The sequence below is a fragment of the Heterodontus francisci genome, chromosome 31, assembly GCF_036365525.1.
Source record: "Heterodontus francisci isolate sHetFra1 chromosome 31, sHetFra1.hap1, whole genome shotgun sequence".
Taxonomy (NCBI): Eukaryota; Metazoa; Chordata; class Chondrichthyes; order Heterodontiformes; family Heterodontidae; genus Heterodontus; species Heterodontus francisci.
Genome location: NC_090401.1, coordinates 60,500,823 through 60,520,870, shown reverse-complemented (window position 1 = coordinate 60,520,870; position 20,048 = coordinate 60,500,823). Strand labels below are relative to the sequence as shown.

The 20,048-nt window shown below is 45.3% G+C and overlaps 1 protein-coding gene across 12 annotated transcripts in view; it reads left to right on the top strand.

Moving 5' to 3' along the window:
* yrk (Yes-related kinase) overlaps positions 1-19,841 on the top strand; it is a 334,423-nt gene extending 314,582 nt beyond the window's left edge. For all 12 annotated transcript variants that reach the window (XM_068011741.1, XM_068011737.1, XM_068011738.1 and 9 more), the window contains 3 exons: positions 6,116-6,269; positions 8,584-8,715; positions 17,848-19,841. In XM_068011741.1, the coding sequence (XP_067867842.1) occupies positions 6,116-6,269; positions 8,584-8,715; positions 17,848-18,056 (495 nt within the window). In that variant the 3' untranslated portion in view covers positions 18,057-19,841. The remainder of the gene's footprint in view (positions 1-6,115; positions 6,270-8,583; positions 8,716-17,847) is intronic.
* Positions 19,842-20,048: the final 207 nt, after the last annotated feature.

Genomic DNA, 20,048 nt, shown 5'->3' with positions numbered 1-20,048 from the left:
CCCCCAGACTGGGTGCAGTATGGATTAGATGCAGGCAAAAGCTCCACTACATTGCTTCAAAAATGTAGTTTAACATTTGTTTTAGAAGACCCCTCCAGACTGAAGGAGTGCACAAATCAACCTTATAGCCAGAATTTTACACCCCTGCCCCACCGCCCCCTCTCACCAGGAGCGGACTAGGAGTTGGGAAGGAGCAAAAAATCGGGTGGGATGGCAGGGAGGGTGTTCGTGCCCATCACCTTTTTTTTTATTCACTCATGGGATGTGGACATCACTGGCTAGGCCAGCATATATTGCCCATCTGTAATTGCCCTTGAGAAGGTGGTGGTGAACTACTTTCTTGAATCGCTGCAGTCCTTGGGGTGTAGATACACCCACAGTGCTGTTAGGAAGGAAGTTCAAGGATTTTGACCCAGTGACAGTGAAGGAATGGCGATATAGTTCCAAGTCAGAATAGTGTGTGGCTTGGAGGGGAACTTGCAGGTGGTGGTGTTCCCATGCATCTGCTGCCTTTGTCCTTCTAGGTGGTAGAGGTCACGGGTTTGGAAGGTGCTGTCTAAGGAGCCTTGGTGAGTTGCTGCAGTGCATCTTGTGTATGGTGCACACTGCTGACACTGTGCGTTGGTGGTGAAGGGAGTGAATGTTGAAGATGGTGGATGGGGTGCCGATCAAGCGGGATGCTTTGCTCTGGATGGTGTCGAGCTTCTTGAGTGTTGTTGGAGTTGCACCCATCCAGGCAAGTGGAGAGTATTCCATCACACTCCTGACTTGTGCCTTGTAGTTGGTGGACAGGCATTGAGGAGACAGGAAGTGAGTTATTCGCTGCAGAATTCGCAGCCTCTGACCTGCTCTGGTAGCCACAGTATTTATGTGGTTGGTCGAGTTCAGTTTCTGGTCAATGGCAACCCCCAGGATGTTGATGGTGGGGATTCAGCAATCGTAATGCCATTGAACATCAAGGGAGATGGTTAGATTCTCTCTTGTTTGAGATGGTCATTGCCTGGCAGGTGTGTGACACAAATGTTACACTTATCAGCCCAAGCCTGGATGTTGCTGCATCTGAACACAGGCTGTTTCAGTAACTGAGGAGTCACGAATGGTACTGAACATTGTACAATCATCAGTAAACATCTCCACTTCTAACCTTGTAATGGAGCAAAGGTCATTGATGAAGCAGCTGAAGACGGTTGGGCCTAGGACACTACCCTGAGGAACTCCTGCAGTGATGTCCTTGGACTGGGGTGATTGACCCCCAACAACCACAACCATCTTTCTATGCATGAGGTATGACTCTAACCAACGGAGAGTTTTCCCCTGATTCCCATTGACTCCAGTTTTGCTAGGACGCCTTGATGCTATACTTTGTCAAATACTGCCTTCATCTCAAGGGCAGTCACTGTCACCCCACCTCTGGAGTTCATGTCTTTTGTCCATTTTTGGACAAAGGTTGTAATGAGGTCAGGAGCTGAGTGGTCCTGGTGTAACCCAAACTGAGTGTCAGTGAGCTGGTTATTGCTGAGCAAGTGCCGCTTGATAGCTCTGTCGACGACCCCTTCCATCACTTTGCTGACAATCAAGAGTAGACTGATAGGGCAGTAATTGGCCGGTTTGGATTTGTCCTGCTTTTTGTGTATAGGATATACTTGGTCAATTTTCCGCATTGTCGGGTAGATGCCGGTGCTGTAGCTGTACTGGAACAGCTTGGCTAGGGGCGCGGCTAGTTCTGGAGCACAGGTTTTCAGTACTATTGCCGGAATGTTGTCAGGGCCCATTGCCTTTGCAGTATCCAGTGCCTTCAGCCATTTCTTGATATCACATGGAGTGAATCAGATTGGCTGAAGACTGGCATCTGTGATACTGGGGTCATCAGGAGGAGGCTGAGATGGATCATCCACTCGGCACTTCTGGCTGAAGATGGATGCAAATGCTTCAGCCTTGTCTTTTGCACTGATGTGCTGGGCTCCTCCATCGTTGAGGATGGGGATACTTGTGCAGTCAACTCCTCCAAATAGTTGTTTAATTGCAACCACCATTCACGACTGGATGTGGCAACACTGAGAGTTTAGATCTGATCCGTTGGTTGTGGGATCGCTTAGTCCTGTCTATTGCATGCTACTTCCGCTGTTTAGCACGCAAGTAGTCCTGGGTCGTAGCTTCACCAGGCTGACACCTCATTTTTAGGTATGCCTGGTGCTGCTCCAGGCATTCCCTCCTGCACTCTTCATTGAACCAAGGTTGGTCCCCCAGCTTGATGGTAATGGTAGAGTGAGGGATATGTCAGGCCATGAGGTTACAGATTGTGGTTGAATACAATTCTGCTGCTGCTGATGACCCGCAGTGCCTCATGGATGCCCAGTTTTGAGTTGCTACATCTGTTCGAAATCTATCCCATTTCGCACGGTGGCAGTGTCACACAACACAAAGGAGGGTATCCTCAATGTGAAGACAGGACATCGTCTCCACAAGGAGTGTGCAACGGTCACTCCTACCAATACTGTCCTGGACAGTTGCATCTGCAACAGGTAGTTTGGTGAGGACAAGGTCAAGTAGTTATTTCCCTCTTCTTGGTTGCCTCACCACTTGCCACAGACCCAGTCTAGCAGCTATGTCCTTTAAGGACTTGGCCAGCTCGTTCAGTAGTGGTGCTACTGAGCCACTCTTGCTGATTGACATTGAGGTTCCCCCACCCAGAGTACATTCTGCACCCTTGCTTACCTCAGTACTTCTTCCAATTGGTATTCAACATGGAGAAGCACTGATTCATCAGCTGAAGATGGGGGGAGGGGGTTGGGTGGTAGGGGTAATCAGCAGGAGATTTCCATTCCCATGTTTGACCTGATGCCATGAGACTTCATGGGGTCCGAAGTCAATGTTGAGGGCTCCCAGGGCAACTCCCTCCCACCTGTATACCACTGTGCTGCAACTTCTGGTGGGTCTGTCCTGTCGGTGGGACAGGACATACCCAGGGATGGTGAGGGAGAAGTCTGGGACATTGTCTACAAGGTATGATTCCATGAGTATGACTATGTCAGGTTGTTGCTTGATGACTCTGCAGAACAGACTAGTCTGTGGGACAGCTCTCCCAATTTTGGCAAAAGCCCCCAGTTTTTAGTAAGCTGGACTTTGCAGGGTTGACAGGGCTGGGTTTGCTGTTATTATTTCCAGTGCCTAGGTCGATGCTAGGTGGTCTGTCCGGTTTCATTCCTTTTATTAGACTTTGTAGCGGCTTGCTAGGCCATTTAAGAGTGAACCACATTGCTGTGGTTCTGGAGTCACGTGTAGGCCAGACCAGGTAATGACAGCTGATTTCCTTCCTTAAAGGACATTAGTGAATCAGATGGGTTTTTACAACAATCGACAGTCATTTCATGGTAGCATTTCATTCCAGATTTATTGATTGAATTCAAATTTCACCATCTGAGGGATCTGGGTGTTCTGGTGCCTGAAACATACAAAGTTAGCATGCAGGTGCAGCAAGTAATTAAGAAGGCAAATGGAATTTTGGCCTTTATTGCTAGGGGGGTTGGAGTTTAAAAATAGGGAAGTCTTGTTACAACTGTACAGGGTGTTAGTGAGGCCGCACCTGGAGTACTGTGTACAGTTTTGGTCCCCGTATTTAAGAAAGGATATACTGGCATTGGAGGCAGTTCAAAAGAGATTCACTAGGCTGATTCCTGGGATGAAGGGGTTGACTTATCAAGAACGGCTAAACAGGTCAGGCTTTTATTCATTAGAGTTCAGAAGAAGGAAGGGTGATATTATTGAAATGTGCAAAATTCTGAGGGGGCTTGACAGGGTAGATGTTGAGAAGATGTGGCGGCACAGTGGCGCAGTGGTTAGCACTGCAGCCTCACAGCTCCAGGGACCCGGGTTCGATTCCGGGTACTGCCTGTGTGGTGTTTGCAAGTTCTCCCTGTGTCTGCGTGGGTTTTCTCCGGGTGCTCCGGTTTCCTCTCACAGCCAAAAGACTTGCAGGTTGATAGGTAAATTGGCCATTATAAATTGTCACTAGTGTAGGTAGGTGGTAGGGAAATATAGGGACAGGTGGGGATGTTTGGTAGGAATATGGGATTAGTATAGGATTAGTATAAATGGGTGGTTGATGTTCGGCACAGACTCGGTGGGCCGAAGGGCCTGTTTCAGTGCTGTATCTCTAATCTAATCTAATCTAAAACTAGTGGGGGAATCTCAAACTAGGGGACATAGTTACAGAATAAGGGGACACTAATTTAAAACTGACATGTGAAGGAATTTCTTCTCTGAGGGTCATAAATCTCTGGAATTCTCTACCCCAGAGAGTTGTGGAGGCTAGGTCACTGAAAGTATTTAAAGAGGAGGTAGATAGATTTTTGAAATATCAGGGAGTTGAGGGTTATGAGGAGCAGGCAGGAAAGAGGAGTTGTGGTCTGGGACAGATCAGCTATGATCTTATTGAATGGCAGGGCAGGCTTGAGGGGCCGAATGGCCTACTCCTGCTCCTATTTCTTATGTTCTTATCTGGTATTGTGGGATTTGAACCCATGTCCCCAGAGCATTAGCCTTGGCTCTGGATTACTAGCCCAGTGACAGTACCACTATGCCACTGCCTCTCCTATTTTACCAGCAGCAGGGGAGGTGGCAGGCAACCCACCCACTCTTGGGTCAATTGAGGCCCTTATTGGCCATTTAGGGGCCTTTTCCCACTGCCACTGGTATTTTAACAGCGGCGGATGGACACTTCACCACATTGGGAGGCCACCCAGTAAAATCTGGTGGTCTCCATGTGGGCTTCATGGGGGATCCCTCCTGATTGGGCATTCTGTGCTGCACGGAAGACGCCCCCCCCCTCTCCCTCCACTGAGGTAAATGCTGCCCCCGCTGGAAGACCTCCTCCCAACTTGCTGGGGCTTGCCTGATTGGCCCTGGCGAACTACAACCCCACTTACCTGCACTTTGGGCCTCCTCGATGGCTGTTGCTCGGGGGACTGCTGCAGTCCCAGCAGTGACCACCTCTCCCAATGGTGCTGCTTGGACTAAGGAGCTGCAGGCCGTCTGATTGGCCGGCAACTCTTGGAGGTGGGACATCATGCCTCAGACTGGTAAAAATCACGACTACAGGCAGTTCATTGCCCGAGGACCGTTAAGTACGGTCGTGGCTATCAGGGCTGGCAGAGGCCGTCTCGCCCTGACTTTTCAACTGGTGGGCAGGATCACCGCCTTTGTGTTAAATCCCAGCCACTGTCTCTGAATGAGAGTTATTGCAATGTGAATTAGTAAAAAAAGAGAGACTTGCATTTCTATAGCACCTTTCACGATCACAGGATGGCCCAAAGTGCTTAACAGCCAATGAAGTATTTTTGAAGTGTAGTCACTGTTGTAATATAGGAAACATGGCAGCCAATTTGTGCACAGCAAGCCCCCAAAAACAGCAATGTGATAATGACCAGATAATGTGTTTTTAGTGATGTTGATTGAGGAATAAATATTGGCCAGGACGCTGGAGACAACTCCCCTGCTCTTCTTCACAATAGTGCCATAGGATCTTTTATGTCCATGTGAGAGGACATACAAGGCCTCGATTTAATGTTTCAACTGAAAGACAGCGCCTCCGGAAGTGCAGCACTCCCTCAGCACTACAGTGGGGTATCAGCCTTGATTTTTGTGCTGAAGTCCTGGAGTGGGACTCGGAACCTATAATCTTCTGAGTCAGAGGCAAGAGTGCTACCCACTGAGCCACAGCTGACACTTAAACAGAAAAGTATCACGATAGAAGCAGTTTAGTGTTTGGGGCTCTTGCCTAAAAGGAACTTGACTGAGACTAATACAGGGTCTTTGCTTTGGACTAGGCTGATTTCAAACCCAGTTCCCGAAGGTGAAGGAGACTCTTTGTATTTAGCACATAGCGTGCCACACTATCTCGCTCATGTTTTCTGTTTAAACAACAGAATGGAGTGTGTGCACTTTCACCTCCAGCAGCACTGTTCATTCAGTTACAACATTATTCCAATAGTAACTGACCTTTCAATCTACCTACAGTGATCATTTTGATTTATTTGTTCCTTAAAGGCATAAATGATGCTCTACTAAATGCGTTCTCTTTAATGAATTGCTGTGGTTCTTCTCTCATTTCATATAGATTGCAGCAGGAATGGCTTATATCGAACGAATGAATTACATTCACAGAGATTTAAGGGCTGCTAATATACTTGTAGGAGAAAACCTTGTGTGCAAGATAGCAGATTTCGGGCTGGCAAGACTCATTGAAGACAATGAATACACAGCACGACAAGGTACAGTGTTCTAGTGGCACTGTAGCTGTAGATATACTGGAGTTTTATGATGTTTAATATATATTTACATCAATGGGTGCATACGTTTATTTAAAATTTACATTAATTAAAATTTTACATATGTTTGCCTGATAGTCACTCATACCTTACCACTTTGAACCTTACATTGAATATCCATTGCATCTCTTTCTAAGAATGCAAATACAACATTTAGGGAAAGACACTGCTGTAGGTGTCACAACCTATTCATTTCCCAGAGCAGTACAGGTTGTTCCACGGCTTTTCGCACACGTACTTCAAAGAACTGTGCCAACAAATCTCCTTTCTTTGGGTCCGTATCCAGCAGAATGCATTGAAAGGACTGAAGAATCCAGAGCAGAGGAGGCCCAGCTCCTGCTCAATTAGGCCCCCTTGCAGAAATTGGTTCTATTGCCTGTTTTATGTAGCCCTGTGGGATGCCTGCAAAGATGTCAATAGTAAAGTAACAACACGTTAGGGTTGATTGGGGAAGAGACGTTGTACTCCAGAATTGGTCCTTTTTGCCGCTGTTTTCTGCCTGGACAATCACATCAAACAAAAGAAATGGCTAGTAGATTTGAAATAATCCGTGTACATGGTTTAATTAATATAGAAAACTAGTCCCTCAAACCTATAAAAACCTACTGTAACTCAATGACTCCAACTGTCCCCAATCTGTAATTCTATGTTTTAAATATCTTAACATTGCAAAATCACAGTCAACCAGAGATCCCTATCATGTGGGTTAGATTCATGTGAGTGTTTAGAAAGAATACTTTTTCATGCAGAAATGCACTGTACAATTTAATCTGGATTTGTAGATTTGTTCATGCAGAAATACTATTGCAATCCTCAAAATATGTTGTAAATTTATCTTCCTATCCTCATGTGGAGTTTGCTAGTGAATTATTGACATAATCACTTCTTTAATATCTGTTCAGTAAACATTATAAACTGTAGTGATGCACTAATTTGGCACAAAGGTTCTGCACTGTTTCATGGAACTTAATAAGTTGCAGTAGTTATAACAACCCATATCCCAGCTTGTTGTTCTTCACTGAGTACCTTTATAGAGATTAACTCAGTGAACCTTTTAACAAGAAAGAACATGTTGCAAACAGGCAGCAGTGTTTTTGATTGAATATTTAAGAAAATCTCCTTTTATCTTATACACAATTATAAATGTTATTTCTCTCAGAGTCACACTAAATGTATCTGTTACAGAAACCAGTTGAAATGGGAATTAAAATACAAGCAATCCACTTACTGTTTGTTTCCAGCCCAATGGCTATTTGAACTCTGCTGCTTCCTTGGCTTGTTGAGGCACACACCTAAATCAGGCAGGATCTTCATGGATACAGGTCAATCAGGTCCCATTAGGTACATTGGACTCCAAAGCCTTTTGATGGCCTATTGGGCAGACCATTTGCTGTGGACCAGGAGTGGAGCAAGCAGGAAGAGCTACTCCCCCAGACGGCCCCTCCCTCTGTCTTCACAAAACCCTCCCCTCCTCCATGACACACCTGAGTGCCAGCCAGGTAGCCTCCAGACCACCCAATAATCGCTAGATGGAACCCAGTGAGGCTGAGTCCTTAAAAGTCCCCCTCTCATATGCAATACCATGGGAAATCAATCAGGATCATATATTTTTAGTGGAGCTGTTAAACTTTTCTGGCTCCTTGTAGAGTGCAAATAAATTGTTTTCAATTTCTATGCTAATCGTTACTGAGATTAGTCTTTCTATGCAGTAGCCTTTTCAATTTTTCTCATCAACCACAGAAGTTACCCAGTGTAAGTAATTCTCTTTGACTGTTTGAGACAGACTCTCTTCAATGGCTCAGTGTAGATTCGCTGATTTGAAAAAGGCAGACTGATAAATACTTTTGAAACAGTCATGGAAACTGCAAATTTAAATTACTGTTCAATTGAAAAAAAAACTGGAAATCAGACACATATTTGAAAAGATCACATAGCACGTTTGTATTTGAATTGAATGGCTTGACCCTTTTCCTCAGACATATTTGCAGACAAACTGATTACTTGCAACAAAATGACATGAGACATTATTCTGTGTGTGGCTGAATGGCCTCTCCTGTTTCTACAAGAGAAGCTGATTTTAACCCCTTATGTGGCATGACAAAATTAAAGATGCCAATCCCACGCTAAATTTTTCTTCAGGTTTTCTCTCTATACTGGACCAAAGTGTATCACTTATGTCACAGGCAGTTCTAGCCATATTTGATTCAGAAACAATTTAAAAAGCAAACCAAAAATAACACCTTTCCTTTCATTACAGGTGCCAAGTTTCCAATAAAGTGGACAGCACCTGAAGCAGCTCTTTATGGAAAGTTTACAATCAAATCTGATGTGTGGTCATTTGGTATCCTCTTGACAGAGTTGGTTACCAAGGGGAGAGTTCCATACCCAGGTAAGAATGAAAGTATACATCTATAACCACAAGAGCTCCAGGTAATAACCATCTGGTGCTATTGGTCTGAAAATTGCACTGTGCAATTTTATCATATGAATATTTTCATATCAAATTCCTCTGACCTTTGTTTTAAATGAGGTACTCGTGTTTGTACAATGATATTGCGCAGCCTAGTTCCAGGCTGCAGTGTTCAAGCACCTCGAAGAAAGAATGTACAACCAGCCTAGCAACTGGATTCTGGTCTGCCCCACCTTTGAGAACCTTAGAAGACAGGTTAAATATTTTGGAATGTTATGCATTGGTAGATGGAATAGTTTCATCTCCTGATAGGTTTTCCTAGTGTTCTCCTGTTAGAGAGGGAGAGGATAGACAGGAATGGCGTCAGTAACATGTATCCCCCAAGAATCCATCCTCCTATTTCTCATCTAAATGCTGCCGCTCGGTGATACCATTTGAAAAGACAGTGTCAGTTTCCTTATGCACACTGACAACATCCAGCACTACCTCACTACCACCTCTCTAAACTCCTGCTGTGTCTCTGAATTATCCTACATCGGTACTGGATGAGAGAAATTTCCTGCAATTAAGTCTTGGGAAGAACAAAGCCATTGTCTTCAGTCCCCAGCACAAACTTTGTTTCCTAGCGACTGACTCTATCCTTCTCCCTGGAACTGTCTGAGGCTGAACCAGACTGTTCACCACCATGCAGTTGGGTTCAAGTCAGGACTTGAGCACAAAAATCAAGGCTGACACTCCAGTGCAATATTAAGGGAGTTCTGCACTGTCAGAGCTGCCGTATTTCAGACGAGACATTAAACAGAGGGCTGGTCTGCCCTCTCAGGTGGAAGTAACAGATCCCATGGCACTATTTTGAAGAAGAGCAGGGGAGTTCTCCCCAGTGTCCTGGTCAATATTTATCCCTCAATCAACATCACGAAAACAGATTATCTGGTCGTTATCACATTGCTGTTTGTGGGAGCTTTCTGTGCGCAAATTAGCTGCTGCATTTCTCCATTACAACAGTGACTACACTTCAAAAGTATGCCATTGGCTGTAAAGCACTTTGAGACATCCGGCGGTCGTGAAAATTGCTATATAAATGCAAGTCTTTCTTTTTTTCCTTCTTTCATATTTGACCCCAAGATGAGCCTCCGGCTGCCTAGCCACACCATCACTAACACCGCCTATTTCCACCTCTGTACCATCACTCGACTCCGCCCCTGCCTCAGCTCATCTCCTCCTGAAACCGCCATCAATGCCTTTGTTACCTCTAAACTTGACTATTCGAAAACTCTCCTTGCTGTTCTCCTACATTCTATCCTCCATAAACTTGAGGTCATCCAAAATTCTGCTGCCCATGTCCTAACTCACACCATCCCGTTCCCCTATCACCCCTGTGCTCGCTGACCTACATTGGCTCTCGGTTAAACAACACCTCAATTTTAAGATTCCCATTCTTGTTTTCAAATCCCTCCATATCTCTGTAATCTCCTCCAGCCCCACAATCTCCCTAAATATCTGCACTTCTCTAATTCTGGCCTCTTGAACATCCCCAATTTTAATCACTCCACCATTGGTGGCTGTACCTTCAGCTGCCAAGGCCCTAAGCTCTGGAATTCCCTCGCTACACTTTTCTGTCTTTGCACCTCTCTTTCCTCCTTTAAGATGTTCCTTAAAACCTACCAAGCTTTTGTTCACCTGACCTAATGGCCATGATTTTACATTGGGGGACGGGAGCTGGCCACCGACTGAAAAGTTGGTGGTGAACCCGCTTCCGCCTCACCCTGGGATCCGTTCCATATTTTATGGGTCCCCAGGCTTTAATTGTTCCAAGGAGGGACTTCCACCCGCTTGAGGGAGGAGGTCCCGCCTCACTGAGCTGCCAGCCAATCAGCCGGCTGGCAGCTCTTAGTCCCAGCAGTGCCACTGGGAGCGATGGCAACTGCTGGGACTGCAGCCCAGCCGACTGCAGAGGAAGACATGAAGCCGGGAGTTAAGGTAAGTTTTGGTTGCCTCGCCGGAGGTAATCGGTTAGGCCCTGGTGAGGCAAGAGTGATCGGATGGGGAAAAGTGGGCATGTTGGGTGATTGGGGTAGCTGGGGCGGCCCTCCATCGGGCACCCTGTGCCCGATCATCAGGACACCCCCCCCCCACCCTGCCCAGGGACAATTGGAAGCTGCCTGGTATTTCCAGGCGGCTTCTCTGGGTCCTCAGCCGCCCGCTTGCCATGCATAAAATCCGCCTGGAGGCAGGAGAAGGCCTTTAAATGGCCGTTAAGTGGCCACTTAAGTGCCTTGATTAGCCTGGGGCGGGCGGGCCGTTTTTCGTCCCTGCTGCCCTACGCAAAGTGGCGGCAGAGGCAGGATCGGCTCGGGAAGGCCTCCCGGAGCTTCTCGCTCCATTTTACACCCCCTCCACGTCCCCCCACCCCACCACCCCTGTCCCGCTCGCTGGGATGGCATGAAACTCCTTATGTGGTTCAGTGTCAAATTTTGATTTATAATGCTCCTGTGAAGCACCTTGGGAGTTTTATTACTTTAAAGGTGCTATATGAATAGAAAGTTGTTGTTGATTCATCAGGAATATGATTGGAGGCATAAAGGGAAAATAAATCAGAAAAGAAGGAAAGGGAAGGATAAAAAAGAAAAGGATGAGCAAAAAGGGTTAAAGAGATAGAGCAAAAACCTGAAGAAAGAGAAGCACAAGCACAAATGAATACTTGCCCTTCAGCACAGTGATCTGTTTACCTTCTCAGTGTCCTCTTTAATGCTCAGGATGATGTATTGTGGTTAATAAAAACAAGAAATGCTGGAAATACTCAGCAGGTCTGGCAGCATCCTTGGAGACAGAAGCAGAGTTAATGTTTCAAGTCAGTGACCCTTCATCAGAACTGAGCCTTCTGAGCAGTTCTGATGAAGTGTCACTGACCTGAAACGTTAACTCCTGTTTCTCTCTCCACAGATGCTGCCGAACCTGCTGAGTGTTTCCAGCATTTCTTGTTTGTGTTTCAGATTTCCAGCATCTGCAGTATTTTGCTTTTATTTTAGATGTAATATGGTTGATGTGGCGTATGTAGACTTCAAAAAGGCGTTCGATTAAGTGCCACATAATAGACATTCCAGTAAAATTGAAGCTCATAGAATAAAAGGGAAAGTGACAGCGTGGATACGAAGTTGGCATAATGACAGGAAACAGAGTGTAGTGGTGAACAGTTGTTTTTCGGACTGGTACCACTGCTTTTCTTGATCTACATTCATGACTTCGACTTGGTGTCCAGGGCACAATTTGAGATGACACAAAACTTGGAAGTATTGTGAACTGTGAGGAGGATAGTGATAAACTTCAAGAGGACATTGACAGGCTGGTGGAATGGGTGGACACATGGCAGATGAAATTTAATACAGAAAAGTCTGAAGTGATTCATTTTGATAGGAAGAAGGAGGAGAGGCAATATGAACTAAAAGGTACAATTCCAAAAGAGATTCAGGAGCAGAGAGACTTTGGGTACATGTGCACAAATCCTTGAAGGTGGCAGGACAGGTTGAGAAAGTGGTTAAAAAAGCATATGGGATCTTGGGCTTTATAAATAGAGGCATAGTATACAAAAGCAAGGAAGTTATGATGAAACTTTATAAATCTGTGGTTTGGCCTCCACTGGAGTATTGCGTCCAATTCTGGGCACCGCACTTTAGGAAGGATTGAAGGCTTTAGAGAGGGTGCAGAAAAGATTTACAAGAGTGCTTCCAGGGATGAGGGACTACTGTTCTGCGGATAGATTGGAAAAGCTGGGCTGGTTCTCCTTAGGGAAGAGAAGGTTGAGAAGAGATTTGATAGAGGTGTTCAAAATCATGAGGGATCTAGACAGAGTAGATAGAGAGAAACTGTTCCCATTGGTGGAAGGGTCGAGAACCAGGGGACACTGATTTAAGGTGATTGGCAAAAGAACCAGAGGCAACGGACTGAATTTTACCTGAGGCGGACGGGACTTCGCCACTGACTTTTCCGTCGATGGTGAACCCGCTTCCGCCTAGCCCGAGGATCCGACCCGCATTTTACGGGTCCCTGAGCTTTATTTGTCCCGAGGCAGGACTTCCACCCGCTTGAGGGAGGAAGTCCCGCCTCAGTGAGCTGCCAGCCAATCATAGGGCTGGCAGTTCTTATTCCCAGCAGCGCCACCGGGAGCACTGGCCACTGCTGGAACTGCAGCCCAGCTGACCAAGGAGAATGCCATGGAGCGGGGACTGCAGGTAAGCTGGGGTTGCCTCACTGCGGGGGGGGTGGTGATCGTACGTGCCGTCGTTTGGTAGGGGGCGGGGGAGTGTGGCTTGGGTCCTGGGAGTGGGTTGGGAGGCGGGGGCAGCCCTCAATCGGGCACCCTGTGCCCGACCGCCATGGCACATCCTTGGGTTGCGGAAAGGCTGGCAGCTATCGCTGGGCAGCCTTTCAAGTCCCCAGCATGCCCGCTTGCCATGGGTAAAATACCCTTGGAGGCGGGCAAAGGCCCTTAAGTGGCCGTTAAGTGAGAGATAAAAGAGGCTCGGGACCAGAAGCAGTGGCGGCGGCAGTGAGAGCGGGAACAGGCGAGAGGAGCTGGGAGATAAAAGAGCCGAGGCCCAAGACCAGAAGCAGCGGCAGTGGAAAGACGCTCTGTTCTGTACTGTTCAGTGGACCTGCTAGACCAACAAAAAATCGAAGTGTGACATCACAGGAGAGCTGGTAAGTGATTGGTGGGTATTTCTTCCGTGTCTCTTTTTGTTTTGGCCAAGCGATTCAAATCAGGAGACGACATTACAGGTGAAGAGTACACTTAAATATTTTTTTTAAAATGCTGAGATCTAAATTAATTAATTAAATAGAATAGAGATGGCTGGGCAGGCGATGTGTTACAGCTGCAGTATGTGGGAGCTGGTGGACGCCGTGCGATCCATGGTGACCACATCTACAACAAGTGTTGGCTGCTCGAGGAACTTCGACTCAGAGTTGATGAGCTGGAGTCCGAGCTGTGAACGCTGCGACACATCAGGAAGGGGGAGAGTTACCTGGACACTGTGTTTCAGGAGACAGTCACACCCCTTAGATTAATGCCATCCAATCTGGACCGTAGTCAGGGACAGGAGGGTTTGACTGTGAGTGAGGCAGGTATGGGGGTCCAGAATTTAGCTTTGGAGGAGCCTCAGCCAGTGCCCTTATCCATTAGGTACGAGGTTCTTGCTCCCAGTGTGGACGAAGGGAGGATGAGCAAACTGACCACAGCACGGTGGTTCAGAGCGCCATTCAAGTGGGGGGAGAAAAGAGAAATGTAGTAATAATAAGGGATAGCATAGTTAGGGGAATGGATACTGTTCTCTGCAGCAAAGACAGGGAGTCCCGAAGGCTGTGTTGTCTACCTGGTGCCAAGGTTAAGGACATCACTTCTGGGCTGGAGAGGAACTTGGAGTGGGAGGGAAAGGATCCAGTTGTCGTGGTCCATGTAGGTATCAACTACATAGGTCGGACTAGGAAAGAGGTTCTGCTGAGGGACTATGAGCAGCTCGGGGCTAAATTAAAAAGCAGAACCACAAAGGTAATAATCTCTGGATTACTACCTGAGCCATGAGCAAATTGGCTGAGGGTAAATAAGATTAGAGAGGTAAATGCGTGGCTCAATGATTGGTGTGGGAGAAATGGGTTTCGATTCATGGGACACTGGCACCAGTACTGGGGAAAGAGAGAGCTGTTCCGTTGGGATGGGCTTCACTTGAACCATGCTGGGACCCGTGTCCTGGCGAATCGTATAACGAGGGTTGTAGATTAGGCTTTAAGTTAAATAGTGGGGGGGGAGGGTTCAATTGAACGGAAATTTAAAAAGTCGGTAAGTAACGAGAAAGCAGAGGTTTAGGATAGTGAAGGGGCATACATTAATCAGAGTGTGACAGGAAGGGACAGAGAATACGAGCATAAGACTACAGCAGAAATTAGAACCAGAGTAGGTAAAAATGGTAAAAAGTCAAAGCTTAAGGCTCTTTATCTGAATGCACGTAGCATTTGTAACAAGATAGATGAACTGACGGCACAGATAGAAATAAATGAATATGATTTGATAGCTATCACAGAGGCGTGGTTGCAGGATGACCAGGACTGGAAACTCAATGTTCAAGGATACACGATGTTCCGCAAGAATAGGCAGAAGGGAAAAGGGGGTGGGGTAGCTTTGTTATTAAAGGAAGGGATCAGTGCAGTTGTGAGTAATGATACAGGTGTAATAGATCAGTTTGGGTGGAAATAAGGAATAATAAGGGAAAAAAATCAAGGGTGGGAGTGGTCTATAGGCCCCCGAGGAGTTGCCTCTCTGTAGGACAAAATATTAATCAGGAAATAATGGCGGCGTGTAAGAAGGGCACTGCAATTATCATGGGTGATTTTAATCTGCATATAGACTGGACAAATCAAATTGGCAAGGGTAGCATGGAAGACAAATTTGTAGAGTGCATCATGGATTGTTTCTTAGAACAATACGTTGCAGAACCTACCAGGGAACAGGCTATTTTAGATTTGGTAATGTGTAATGAGGTAGGATTAATAAGAGATCTCATAGTTAAGGGTCCTCTAGGAGGAAGCGATCATAACATGGTAGAATTTCAAATTCAGTTTAAGGGTGAGCAACTCGGGTCTCAAACCAGTGTCTTCAACTTAAACAAGGGCAATTACAGAGGTATGAAGAAAGAGTTGTCTAAAACGGGCTGGGAAAATAGACTACAGGGGAAGTCAGTAGATGAGCAGTGGCAGATATTTCATAACACTCAGCAAACATTTATTCCAGTCAGAAGGAAGGACTCGATGAGAACGATGAACCACCCGTGGATAACAAACGAAGTTAAGGAGAGTATCCAATCAAAAGCAGAGGCGTACAATGTGGCGAAAGCTAGTGGGTAGACCAGAGGATTGGGAATTTTTTAGAAACCAATAGTGGATGACTAAAAAACTAATAGAGGGGGAAAATTGATTATGAGAGTAAATTGGCAAAAAATATAAAAACAAACAGTAAGAGCTTCTACAGGTATATAAAAAGGAAGAGAGTAGCGAAAGTAAGTGTGGGACCCTTAGAGGATGAGACTGGGAAATTAGTAACAGGGAACAGGGAAATGGCAGATAATTTAAACCAATATTTTGCATCGGTCTTCATGGTGGAGGACACTATAAACATCCCAACAATAATAGATGAGCAAGGTGTAAATGGGAGGGACGAACTTGTAACAATCTCTATCACGAGGGAAAAGGTGCTGGACAAACTGATGGGACTAAAGGCAGACAAGTCGCCAGGACCCGATGGCCTGCATCCAAGGTTTTAAAAGAAGTAGCTGCAGAGATAGTGGAGGCATCGGCATCGGTAAAACTCAAAACGTTAGCATGCAGTTGCAGCAGTAATTAGGAAGGCAAATGGAATTTTGGCCTTTATTGCTAGGGGTTTAAAGTTTAAAAATAGGGAAGTCTTGTTACAACTGTACAAGGTGTTGGTGAGGCCACACCTGGAGTACTGTGTACAGTTTTGGTCCCCGTATTTAAGGAAGGATATACTAGCATTGGAGGCAGTTCAGAAAAGGTTCACTAGGCTGATTCCTGGGATGAAAGGTTTGTTTTATCAAGAACGGCTAACCAGGTTAGGCCTTTATTCATTGGAGTTTAGAAGAATGAGAGGTGATCTTATTGAAACATATAAGATTTTAAGGGGGCTTGACAGGGTAGATGTTGAGAATATGTTTCCACTAGTGGGGGAATCTCGAGCTAGGGGACATAGTTACAGAATAAGGGGACACACATTTAAGACTGAGATGCAAAGGAATTTCTTCTCTCAGAGGGTGGTGAATCTCTGGAATTCTCTACCTCAGAGAGTTGTGGAGGCTAGATCACTAAATGTATTTAAGGAAGAGGTAGATAGATTTTTGAAATCTCGGGGAGTTGAGGGGTATGCGGAGCTGGTCGGAAAGAGGAGTTGAGGCCTGGGACAGATCAGCCATGATCTTATTGAATGGCGGGGCAGGCTTGAGGGGCTGAATGGCCTACTCCTGCTCCTATTTCTTATGTTCTTATGTAAAAATGCACGGTGACGTTTATTCATTTTATTTGTTTGTGGGATGTGGGCGTCACTGGCGAGGCCAGCCTTTCTTTGAACTATTTTAAGAGAGAGAGGTTTTTTATTGGGTTCTCTATTGGACGGCAGTAGTGGGGGGGAGTGTAGAAAGTAATTCACATTGTGTCAGATTCTTGGATGTGAAAGAAAGAAATAAAACTTATATTTATATAGCACCTTTCACAATCAGAGGACATCCTGCAGGACTTTACAGACAATGAAGTACTTTTGAAGTGTAATCACTGTTGTCTTGTAGCAAACACAGCAGACAATTTGTGCACAGCAAGCTTCCACAAACAGCAATATGATAATGACTAGATAACCTGTTTTTATGATGTTAATTGAGGGATAAATACTGGCAAGGACACCAGGGAGAACTCCCTGCTCTTCAATACAGTGCCATAGGATCTTTTACGCCCACCTGAGAGGGCAGTCCGGGCCTCAGTTTAACATCTCATCCAAACAATATCACCTCCAACACTGCAGCACTCCCTCAGCACTGCACTGGAGCATCAGCCATAATTTTTGTGCTCACATCCTGGAGTGGGTCTTGAACCCACAACCTTCTGACTCAGAGATAAGAATGCTACTAACTGAGCCATGGCAGACATATCATCTGCGGCACAGTGGCGCAGTGGTTAGCACCGCAGTCTCACAGCTCCAGCGACCCGGGTTCAATTCTGGGTACTGCCTGTGTGGAGTTTGCAAGTTCTCCCTGTGTCTGCGTGGGTTTTCTCCGGGTGCTCCGGTTTCCTCCCACAAGCCAAAAGACTTGCAGGTTGGTAGGTAAATTGTCCATTATAAATTGTCACTAGTACAGGTAGGTGGTAGGGAAATATAGGGACAGGTGGGGATGTTTGGTAGGAATATGGGATTAGTGTAGGATTAGTATAAAGGGGTGGTTGATGTTCGGCACAGACTCGGTGGGCCGAAGGGCCTGTTTCAGTGCTGTATCTCTAATCTAATCTAATCTAAATCACAAGGGACCACTTATTAAACTGATTGTCTGCTTGTGTCTTTAGGCATGAACAACCGTGAAGTACTGGAGCAGGTGGAGCGAGGATATCGGATGCCATGTCCAACTGCCTGTCCGGGTTCTCTGCATGACCTGATGATCCAATGCTGGAAGAAAGATCCTGAAGAAAGACCCACCTTTGAATATTTACAGTCCTTCCTAGAGGACTACTTCACAGCGACAGAACCCCAGTACCAGCCTGGGGAAAACCTGTAGATCCCCTTGGCAGTTTGAACATTCTTAAACCAATGCTGAACTGTATTTCTGATCATACAGTCAACCTCTTTTAAGGCCACTGAACCTGGAGTCTTGTCTGTAATGTGACTGCAGCCTAAAACTTGAAGGAACTCATCAAGTATGAGACCAGCTAGCACACTTCCATTAACAGGATCCCCAAATAGTTTTGGGTTAATGGTGGCCTCTTTCTTTGCCACAGTTAATATTTTTCATTTTAAATGCAGAACACTGCAAAATGGTTCCATAGTGGGGGAGGGGATATGTCGGAAACGTACTGATACTATTCAGTGGTGTTGAGCTCCAGGCACTGAATTTTAGATCTACTTGACAGGGTCTGTAAACAGAACCCAGAGCACAGCCATTGCCTGTGGTTTTTACCAATTTATTTGGCATGTGGCTCTCAAACGCACTGTATAATAAGAGGACTGATCTGCTATACTTATTTAACAATGTTGCATAGGACCATGCTAAAATAGCTAATTCTTTTTCTTCTTAATTAATATTTCACTGAGCTTTTTTATTTGATTTGCCATATTCCAGAAGTATTTTATTCTGTTATTTGTACAATTTTGTAGGCCGTACAGACAAGGAAATGCATTTAAAATGCCTACTTTTATACAGTGGTGTAAAGCCAGCAAAGATGGTCTAGTTTAGTCACTGAATGACGTGTACTTTGGCTGTAAATACAATCTATTTAGAACCAGTATTTTATGAGTTCAAATAATGGTTATGAAGAAGGAACATGATTGACTAATTTACAAGGCAAGATATAGGATAATGTGATGTTACTAAGTTTGAGTCACTGGGTATAATAATGTACTCATTATTTGTGAACAGGGTCGCAGTTTAAGCATCTGAAAAGATAATGGTTTACTGGGCTGGGCTGAAATATGGGGGTGGTGTGCTGTGGTGGAACTGCGTCAGGATGGGAAAATGCAGCATGTCAAGACCAAGGACTACAATTGTACCTCCTCGTTGACCACTTAAAAACTCCTGCTTTCGACTCTTGGAGCAGCTTCACTTAATGATGACATGTGAGGCATTAAGGGCCTCACTGCTGCGGGTGTGGTCACGCCTCATGATTGGTGGAGGCTGACAAGATTTCAATTAGCCATGTGTGCAACATTTTCATTAAGTGCCACTTTGTGACTACACTGGTATTGTGCAACACCCATTGCCTTCCGAGAAAGGCTTGCGCTATGGCCAACATGGGGCCAAGCCGTCAGGAGGGTTGGCCGTCTTCAATCTGCCCTGAGATGAAAGAACGTGATCATTTAGAGAACTGAAATGTGTCTCCCAATTTCTTCAGTGATGAAGAACAGACCCGTTTGGAACAGCCAAGAAGCTTCAGGTTCAGAATCAAATCATTGAATTTCAGCAACCTTTTGGAGCAAAAAGGGACTGGATTAAATTTTTTTTTACAAAAGATTTAATTGTGCATTATTTAAGCATTTTTTTCACCTACCTAACATGATCTGGATTATTGATCCGCTAATTATTTTATCATGGTTACTTGTGCAAATTACTGAAGATTAAATTTTTGCTTGCTCTAAAACCTGCATTATTTCTTAACGTGTCTTAGAATAGAGACCTGTTTTAGTGGATTTTCTTACCAGGAGAGCATTGTACAGCTTTTGTTGCACATTATGTAAATTTGTTATTTTGATGTTCACAAGTGACTCAATTGCAACAAAATATGATTGAATTAAAATTACTTTTACAGTCAATCTTGGTAACCAGGCTCCAATAAAATGTGGACAATTTTTCCTTGCTTTCATTTTTTTGACTTTCCTCTCCAATCCTGAAAGTTTTGACTCTTACAGGAATACAGTTCCAAAAGCCACATCACCCCTTCTGTACCACTCCAGTATCACCCTTTCTGTACTGTACCAAAGGGCCCATTCTTCAGATGCAAGCTGAGATGGGGAGGGGGTAATTTTCAGACGTTGGGCTTAGCCATGGGCAGAGTCT